This window comes from Garra rufa, chromosome 12, assembly GCF_049309525.1.
Source record: "Garra rufa chromosome 12, GarRuf1.0, whole genome shotgun sequence".
Classification (NCBI taxonomy): domain Eukaryota; kingdom Metazoa; phylum Chordata; class Actinopteri; order Cypriniformes; family Cyprinidae; genus Garra; species Garra rufa.
In genome coordinates this window covers 37,485,125-37,495,509 of record NC_133372.1, presented here as the reverse complement: position 1 = coordinate 37,495,509, position 10,385 = coordinate 37,485,125, and the positions used below count along the sequence as shown (strand labels likewise).

The window sequence follows — 10,385 nt, the reverse complement described above, 5'->3', positions numbered from 1 at the left end:
CATCGATGGTTTAATGAAGAACCTTTCAAATGCAGAAAAGGTTCTTAGTCGAAGAAATTTCTTTAGAAACTTCTTTAGAAACTCTTTAGAACTGGTCACTGAAACGTTCTTTGGGGAACCGAAAATGGTTCTTTTATGGCATCACTGCAAAAACACCCTTTTGGAACCTTTATTATTATTATTTTTTTTTTTTTTTTTTTGAAGATATTAAGTTGGTGTTAAGTGGTTGAATTAGATAACTTATAATTAAACGACGTGACGTGCGGTCACCCTGTTCATGGACCGAACATTATTCTGAGATAGATTTTCATTTTGTCTAAATCCAAATACGTGATGTGATCTGTTTCTCTACCAGCTTAATTGCATATTTTACAACGCCATTTCTTTGAACAAATGGAAAGATTTAGAAAGTAGTATTCTTCCATTCTCGAAAAATAAATGATTGGATTCATACTGAGAATAATTGACTCTTATTTATGCAAGCTCACATCTTCGCATTGGTAGTAAAGAAAACTTGAATGTCTTCTTGGCTGCTAGCCCTGTCTGGTTTGAAATCTAAAATTGATTGTTTTGCTAGTGCGTGTTCAAATTCAGTTCCAAAATATATATACATGCTATATCCTGGCCTGCAAATAAAATTTCCATGAGCAATCGATCATGTTCATTCATAGCCACATCCACAGTCAAATGCATTTGTTAGAACACAAAGAAGTTTAATAAATAAGTTTACATTCAAGTGAATCACAGCCTTATGCCCCTGTGTGTACAATATTTACAGTATATTTCTACAAAATACCGATGGAACACTGCAGAACATTAAAACTACCGAATAGTCACCAAAAATTGAAAATGTTCTCATCCTTTACTCACCCTCATATCCAGATTATTATAACGTCTTGCTAATATCTGAGCTGCTTCATAAAAAAAAATCATAGTTTTACCATGTTGCCAAGCTTTCATTCAAGTACAACACTATAGGCTACTTAAAGTCTCCTAAAGCCATGCAGTAGCTTTTAATTGGAGCTATTTATGTAAGTCCCTGTGCATGGCTGCATTAGAATATAGCACCAAGTTATTCTTCAAAACCTTTGATCCCATTGATATGTGATCCGCAAATCACATAAAAAATAAAACAGGTTTGGAACAACATGAAAGTGAGTAAATTATGACATAATTTTAATTTCTGTGTGAACCGTTAGTCCTTCAGAGGCATTCTCATAGGCCTACAATAAGACAAAGTGCCAATTCTCATTTTGAATTTATGATACTTGTTACTGTATAAATATGATTCTGCATATGATAGGATAAAAGGTGCTGACTTGCCAAAAGACATAGTCAACAGGTCACATGCTTTATTTCATTGCAGTGTATTTATCTGTTTTTTCAGATATTTGCTACATTTGTCTTGAATGCTTGATCTGAAAATATTAAGTCTGAAATTAAAATTTGAGTTTTAATATTTGCAACATAACTCATACAAGCCTCATACAACCTGCTTACCTCATTTCTGTGAGTATTCTCCATCTGGCATCCCTCCATTATCTCCACCTTTATTTATACATACTTAAAACAGAATCTGCCATTGTGTGAAAATATTTTTTTCCGCCTTTGCGTTCAACTGAAAAAATACAGCATGCAAGTTTGGAATGACATGAGGGTGAGTAATCAATGGCATCATTTTCATTTTAGTTGGAACTGTTCTTTTTAAAGGAACAGTTTACCAAAAAATAAAAATTTGCTGAAAGTGTACACACCTTCAGACCTTCCAAGATATTGATGAGTGGACTAAAGTGCTCTGGATTACTTGAATTATTGTGATGTTTTTATCAGCTCCTTCTGATGGCACCCATTCACTGCAAAGGATCCATTGGTGATTTCATTTTTGGTTGAACTGTTCCTTTAAGCACACGCATGTAAATGACTCCCACAACCCTACAGTGAATAGATATGTCCTGTATCAAAGACAGCTACAGGTCAAGAATTACTTTTCTAAAGATACACATTTCAGGCTGAATTGGACTGGATATTATCCATGTCTAATATAGCTGAGGTCTGCACCACACCTGGAAAAATCATATGAAGTTATTCCTTAGCTTATGTTTTCTCTGTTCTGTCCACGACGGTAATACAAGCTGCATGTATTCTAACTTTCTTTCATGTAGTTGAGGACTGAGTCACACTCTTCTGGCTGCTGGTGATCCTCGCTGCACCCGTGCCTGAATGGCTCTTAGATCTCCATTGCCTCTTACAGTCGCAGTGTGATGCCATAAGACAGCGCTGCATGAGATCCCGGAATAGATGACCAGCGAAAAACATGTAGATCCAGGGGTTACAGCAGCTGTTGAGACTGGCCAGAAGCATCGCGATAATGAACGCCATAGCTATTAGAGATAAGACATAAAAACAGTTACTGACATACAAGTTATGAGACTACTGAACACGATTATGTATGTAAGCACTTGCTACACTATATGGATGGATGGATGGATGGATGGATGGATGGAGTCAAAAGTTTACTTACACCTTGCAGCATTTGCAAAATGTTAATTATTTAAAATAAGAGGGATCATATAAAACGCATGCTATTTTTTATTTAGCACTGACCTGAATAAGATATTTCACATAAAATGCATTTACATATAGTCCACAAGATAAAATTATAGTTGAACTGTTAAACTGCCCACTGTTCTTCAGAAAATCCTTCAGGCCCACATTTTTTTTCAGCATTTTTGTTTATTTAAACTTTTTCCACCATTACCTGTATGATTTTGAGATCCATCTTTTCACACTGAGGACAACTGAGGGACTCAAATGCAACTATTACAGAAGGTTCAAATGCTCACTGATGCTTCAGAAGGAAAAACAATCCATTAAGAGCCGGGGAGTGAAAACTTTTTGAATTTAAAGATCAGGGTAAATTTAACTTATTTGTGACCCTGTACCACAACACCAGTAATAAGGGTCCATTTTTTGAAATTGAGATTTATACATCATCTGAAAGCTGAATAAATAAGCTTTCCATTGATGTACGGTTTGTTTGGCGGAGATACAACTATATGAAAATCTGGAATCTGAAGGTGCAAAAATCGCCTTTAAAGTTGTCCAAATTAAGTTTTTAGCAATGCACAAGTGTTGATATATTTACAGTAGGAAATTTACAAAATATCTTTATGGAACATGTTCTTTAATTAATATCCTAATGATTTTTGGCATAAAAGAAAAAATCGATAATTTTGACCCATACAATGTATTTTTGGCTATTGCTACAAATCTACCCTTGCTATTTAAGACTGGTTTTGTGGTCCAGGGTCACATTTTGTCTTCTGGGAAACATATAAGTATCTTCTGTAGCTTCTGAAGGGCAGTACTAAATGATAAAATATGATATTTAGGCAAAATAAGAAAAATGTAGAAAAAAAAAAGTTTACACCCCTGGCTCTGAATGGAGTCATTTTTATAAATTCAACTATTATTTTCTCTTGTAGACTATATGTAAACGTATTTTTATGTGAAATATCGTATTCAGGTCAGTACTAAATAAAAAAAATAACATGCATTTTGTATGATCCCTCATATTTTGGTAAAATAACATTTTGCAGATTCTATATGCAAACTTTCAACTTCAACTGTAGATAGACTTTACTTCCTTAGGCAGGTCCATTACTATTATGTTTAAAAAATAATAATAAAAAGATAACTAAAAAGTAAACCTTTTAATATAGTTTCTTAGATAAATTGTTCTCAGCAGTTAAAAAACACATCCTACAATAATTCTTTATAAGGTTTCATAATGCTACTAGCCAGTAAATTGAAATGTACTGTGGACAACATTGTCTATGGTCATTTAAATCTCTATATTCATTACACGGTCGATGTTCTGAAAATCCTCATTGAACAGAGACAGCAGGATGTGAGTTCCTGTCAGGTCAAGATGTGCAGACTGAGTCATTTTCAGAAAAAAAAACCCTGCTTAATGACAAGATCATTTAGAGTGGTCTCTAAGAACAGTCTCTGTCTCTAAAATAACTCTGAAATAAGTTTACATGATGGACTGATGATGTGCACCGTGGTATATTAAAAGAATTGTTCACTCAAAAATGAAAATTGGTCCATTCTGGAACTTGAAACCATGGTCACTATGAACTGTTATTAGAGAAAAGGTTGCATGCAGATTCTTAATATAAAAAAAAAACATTTGTGTTCCACAGAAAAAATAACGTTTACAGTGTGCATAAGCATCAGTAAGAAATTATAAAGTGTTCGTTTTTAAAAGAACTGCTTGACATAAGATTATAATATCTAGTTCAATGCCTTATTGCAGAAACTCCAATTATTTTGAGTCTGATTATTTCAAATTTATTGCTCTAGTATATTAGATCATAGGCTTTCAGCTGATTATGTAATATTTTTCATAAGGTTAAAGTCTGGTTTCTGAGAAGCCTCTCATTTGCTCTGTTAAACATAATTTGAAACAGCTGTACTGTTTTATTTTAAACTACAGGGGAAATTTATTGTACATTCCTATTGTCAATTCCTAAAAGATTTACAGTTTCTTTATTTTAATTTCTTCCAAAATCATAAACATGGTTTTAGTTTTTAAAATCAAAATACATTTTAAATCCAAACTTTTGCTGTGGTCTCAGTCTTTTGCAGCCCACTGTATGCACATTTAGCTTGATGAAGTAACCTTAATTGCTCCCATTTTATTGTGGAGGAGTAATAATGAGGAGGGGTGGAAAAGGAAATGTGTAGCAGATGGACTCCTTGCAGTTGTCTTTATTTGGGCCCTGTGGGATTGATAATAGCACAGGATCTCCTCACAAATTATGTTATGAACTAACACGGAAATGATATTCCTTCAGAGACAGGATAAAGAGGAACTGTTTAATGGCATTTACTTTAGTAAAACTACCTGAGGGTGTTTGAACCACTATACAGAGAGTCTCATTGTTGTCTTTCTTGGCCTATGTTTTATTCTGAGAAATGTTTTGGGTTTATACACAATGTAAGATAAAAAGAGACTGAGAGCATAAAATGTAGACATGTCAGGTTTGGCTGGATCTTAGATTACATAAGACTCTTCTGTACATAAAACATCTTACTTTATTGCCATATAATACATTTCTTATGCTCTTTTAAACTCTACATCTAGACTAGAAAGTTACATAACCTGCACACTTATTAGACATAAGTTGTTTTTAATTTTGTTTGATGGTATGATCAGGTCCTGCCTTCATGGGCCAAAGGACTCCAAATATATATATGGTTGTTTATAATACCTGGATAAGGATTAAAAAAAAAGTATAACTAGAAAGAAATCTTTAATTTTCTGGCTGTTTTCAGGCACAAACTCTCTATAACTTTTCAGTTTATTGATTTTCAGTGACTGTGATATTTATATTTGACATAAGCCAAATATCAACCCAAGTAACAAAGTTTAAATATTTTTTGTAAATTTTTGCTTGAAAAGTGTTTCTTTAAAAAATATTTGGGGACACTATGTAACGAAATGTTGTTTACTAGTGATACACCAATACATTTCATTTAAAATGTTTATGCACTTCTATTATAAACATTTATTCTACAAATGTTTGACTCACCTTCTCTTGGAGCCATTGGATCCCAAGCGGACCACATCTGAACGAAGAAAAACGGCGTCCAGCATATGATATAAGCCAAGACGATCACAAACGTCATTTTCACCGTCCTGATCTTAGCTTTGGAGATCAATCTGACGCTGCTGACGCGGGAAAGCGCGGTGCCCTTGGCTGGCCGCGGGGTCAACGACAGGCACTGGTCGCGCCGGGTCTTCAGTTTAAAGTTTTGCCATATTTTATAACTTATAAGTCCATAACAAACGCTTAGGATGGCTACAGGAATGACATAGATTGTGAGACTAATCCATGTAACGTAAGCCTTTGCGCCCCAGGGCTGAACGAAATCCCCCCAGCAGTCAAACACCCCGTCGCCCACCTCTCTGACTGAGAAGATGTACACCTGTGGCAAACTGAAGAGAAGGCTTATAATCCAAGAGGCCAGCACGAAGAAACGGTCCTTTCGACGGCGCAGGGATCGCAGAGGCTGCCATATAGCCAAACACCTATCGATAGACATCAGCACAAGCATGTAAGTGGATGCGAACATGCCAACCACCTGTAGGTACTTCACCAGGCGGCACAGAAAGTCCGGTCCATAAAAACGAAAAGTGATGTCCCAAATAAGTTGGGGGAGAACTTGAAAAACCGCCACCACTAGGTCAGCAATGCTCAAATGTTTCATAAAATAATACATCCGCGACTGTCCGTGTTTACTCGTCTGGATAGCCACAAGGACGCACAGGTTGCCAGCGAGCGCCAGCAGCAGAATCAACACCAGGACGGTTACTTCAACTTTAGCCACTTCTTCGTTTCGCTTCAGAGGGTTTATGGTTTGGTTCAGTCCTCTGCTGTCGTTTCCCTTGCTTGAATTGGTCCAAGAGTCGTTAAAGGGCCAAGAGAAGATAGATTCTTTCAGCAGGCTCTCCATTGTGCGTAAAGTGAGCGCCCGAGCGCGCTGCTGTGGCGGCTCTCAAGCGCTAAATATCTGTTAGCCCCATATGTTGATGATAAAATTTAAGTCCTGTTCACTGCAAAATAAAAATAAAAGAATTTTATTTATTTATTTTTGTTTTATTTCTTTTCAAGAGACAATCTAAATGGTGCCTAAAACAATCAGCGAACTGTCAACAACCTAAAAAGACATCTTAAACAAATCACTACAGATATATTTGTAATATGAAAAGTTATAACAGCATCAGCGTTGTAAGTTTTTTTTCGATGTTCTGACTGACGAGGATACTGACACAACATGTTCTGGCGCCCTACTGTTGCTATGGTTACCTCTTTAACCTTGATTACTGTTCGTTTTCGTCTATTACGCGCCTTGACTAACTTTCGTGTTTAATGAAATATTTGAAACTGCAATTAGAAATTTGTAAACTTAATAAAAACTGCTTTTTCTTTTGAGTTCATTTAGGGGATTTGCAAGTCCCTTTATTACCGTTTATTCTTGCACAGAACATTTAATAAAAGATATGTTTAATTGTAATTTTAACAGGAAATACCAACCCTAGTTGGTTGTATAATATGCAATAAAAATTTTTTTTTTTTTTTTTTTACAATTTAAAAACTATCATACTATTGTAACAATTACAGTTTAAAAAAACACTTACCCGAAATGTATTTCGAAAGAGAACCATTCTGTATGTCACTGGTGTATAGCAAAACTGCAGCTGCAGGGTTGACTTTCACCTGACTGCTGGGATACAGCAGCTCTGTCTGCTCAAATCTCAAAGCGAGCACAGTTATATGAGGGTGCACTGGGTGGATTTGTCCTGTTCTGCACTTACACATTTCTGCCACTGAGTGCCTTTGTGCTGTGCTGGAATATTGAATGTATTTTACCATGATGATATTTATAGAAACAATCAACAGCTAATGTGTGGCCCAGTAGGACAGACAGGGTCTAGTTGTCAAAAGCAATTTCACTTAGCTGCCATTTCCCATTGTGGCAATTTACCCCAGATACTGTGGAAACATGCCCCAACAGTAAGTTCAGTGTTAAATGAATGGTATCTTTTTCCTCAGCAATAATGGTAGAAAAGTTCAAACGCTTTTTAAGGTATGTAACTATGCAGAAACTGTTCATTTTCATTTTGTTTTATATTTTTAGGAATGGATTCTTTGCAGTGAATGGGTGCCGTCAGAATAAGATTCACTGCAGAGAATCCAAATAAAAAGAAAAAAGAAAATTTATATGGACAGTTTCTTATGGAAGCCTATTTCCTCCATGAATAAAAAAAAAATTTAAAAAGGTAATTGCTACTTTTTAATCTCACAATTCTGACTTTTTCTTCTCGCAATTGCAAGTTTATATCTAAATTCTGAGACAAAAGTCAGAATTGTGAGATATAAACTTGCAATTCCGTGTTATAAAGTCCAAATTGCCACATTTTTTTTAGAATTGCGAATTTACATCTCGCAACTCTAACTTTATAACACGCAATTGTGAGTTAAATCAGAATTGTTAGATGGTAAACTCGCTATTCTGAGAACATATCCGTTTTTTCCCCCTTAAAACTGAACTTTATAACTTACAATTGTAATTTTAACTTAAAATGTGTTGGTGGGTTTTGAAGTGAGAAGTTTAAAGAACTGCTTTGAACTGTTTTTGGTTGTAAACTCTTGATCTGTGCATATTTCTCTCCTGATTCAGACGAGATGACTTTTTCACTGGAGAAAGCAATATTAAGAATAGAGGACTCTATTTAACCATTGGTTTAAAGTTAAGAACTTCTTAATGATTAATTTGTTTATTAGAATTACACAGCTTTTCACTTCAAAAGGCATGATTTGCTGGACTGGAGTCAAGTGGGTCACAATTTTTGCGATGTTTTTATCAGCTGTTTAAACTCTCATTCTGAAGGCATCCATTCACTGCAGATGATCCAGTGGTGAGCAAGTGATGTAATGCTACATTTCTCCAAATCTGCTGTGATAAAAAAACAAACTCATCAACATCCTGGATGAGTACATTTTCAGCAAATTTTCATTTTTGGGAAAAACGTCTCCTTTAAGACACACAGACATTTTCCTCATGGCCAGCTTCTTAGCTGGCATCTTTTAGGGACAACATTCTGTCCCACACACCTAATGCCCTGTCAGGTGCAGTAAGGAGTCTGCCAGCTGAAAATAAATCCATTTTATGTGGCATGGACTGAGATAAGAGTTTCAGGGCACTTTCAACTGTTCACATGGGTCAGACTTTGCCACAGCACATTAAAATAATTCTGCTGGACAAACCCAATCCAAGATGGACAGTCAAGTTATTTTTCATTGACATTTCAGAATAATTACTGATTTGGTCTCCACTGCAGAGAGGAAAATCTGAATTTAAAAACAGTGAGAGAAAAAAGTTGCCCAAGAAACATGTCTGGTTGGGTTACTGGAGCAAAAAATAAACATTTTACACTTATTTAGAATAGTCGCAAAAGCTGAACATTGTTTTTTTGCACTGAGAAAACAAATTTAGACTTCCTGACAAATGGTGGATGTAACTCTGTATGCTTTTGTTTGGAATCCACGGGAATACACAAAATAAACTTTCTTTATTTTGCCATGTTAGTTAGTGAAATTACAAATACAATTATACATAACCAATTCAAGCAATTTGAATTAATTATGAGTTACACCGAGAACAGTAATTATTATGTCACTCTCGCTATGAGCCTTGACAAGGACAACACATATAATTAAAACCACTGATTAGCACTACCTATGATTGCATTATCATCCTGAGTACCCTGTTGAAAAGACCAGATTAGATCAGCATGAATTTCCAAAATAATAATAATGTTTGAACAAGGAAGTCTTAAAAAAGGCTGGTGGGAACACCAACGTTTAAAACTCAACGCATGCCAGTTACCAACTATGTACTGTGCTCTTAACGGTATCTTCAATTTACAGTTCAAGGCAGCTAGCTGACTCGAAACAACTCTGTTTTGCTTGGGAATAAAGATTTAACACTGTTTAAATGTTATATTGGAATACACTATTTCTGGATAACTGCTTTCCGCTGATGTCAAAATGACAATAGAACTGCAATAGTGCTAATGTGGGATTGAAAGCAGGCAGCAGCAGCATAAAAATAAATGATGTTTTATTAACCAAAGTTCGGGAGGAGCACGTCAGATACTTAGCCTAATTAACACAGCTGGAACTCACTCAAGCCAATCTACATCATGCATAAATACAGCTGACTTACCTCTACCCATTTGACGGATTGTCAGCAAGTCAACTTCACTTTTCTTCCCTACAGTCGGCAGGGCCTACCCGTCCGATCACGAGCCTTGGTCTCCCATCGGATGCTGCGAGAGCCTAGCCGACCTTGCAATTTTTTCCGTTCTGTCCGACGGTCGGCGAGACTCAACCGTCCGACTCCACAAGTCTCCGCCTCCCGCCGGACACTATCCGAGCCCCTTCAGGCCAACTTCACATCTTTTCCCCCCACCTGGCGAGGCTTACCCATTCGAGGTTCTGAGTCCTGATCTCCCCTCGGATGTCGGCGAGAGCCCTCCCAGTCAGGTTTTCCTATCTGCCTCCCCGGCCGGCGAGGCTTACCTGTCCGATGCCGCGAGCCTTGGTCTCCCGTCAGACGTCGGCGAGAGTTCTCCCGGTCGGGTTACTTACTTGGCGCCTGCAAGCGAGACTCATCCATGCGATGCCGTGAGCCTTGGTCTCCCATTGGATGTCGCGAGAGTCGCCCGCACCAGGCGTCCCAAAACCTTTTTACCTGCCAAACCGAGAAGACATACTCGTCTGACGTTCTGAGTCTTGATCTCCCGTTGG

At 36.8% G+C, this 10,385-nt stretch overlaps 1 protein-coding gene across 1 annotated transcript; it reads right to left on the bottom strand.

Moving 5' to 3' along the window:
- Positions 1-796: 796 nt before the first annotated feature.
- On the bottom strand, positions 797-7,299 carry oxtrb (oxytocin receptor b). Its single transcript, XM_073851441.1, has 3 exons — positions 7,211-7,299; positions 5,601-6,625; positions 797-2,381 (listed from the first exon to the last, which is right to left on the bottom strand). The coding sequence occupies exons 2-3, from the start codon at positions 6,523-6,525 to the stop codon at positions 2,155-2,157; spliced, it is 1,152 nt and encodes a 383-aa protein (XP_073707542.1). The 5' UTR covers positions 6,526-6,625; positions 7,211-7,299; the 3' UTR covers positions 797-2,154.
- Between the last annotated feature and the right edge of the window lie 3,086 nt (positions 7,300-10,385).

Coding starts and splice junctions, on each gene's coding strand:
- oxtrb (XM_073851441.1), bottom strand. CDS start 6,525: ATGGAGAGCCTGCTGAAAGAATCTATCTTCTCTTGGCCCTTTAACGAC. Junction 2,382..5,600: donor TCCAATGGCTCCAAGAGAAG/GTGAGTCAAACA, acceptor TATCTCTAATAG/CTATGGCGTTCATTATCGCG.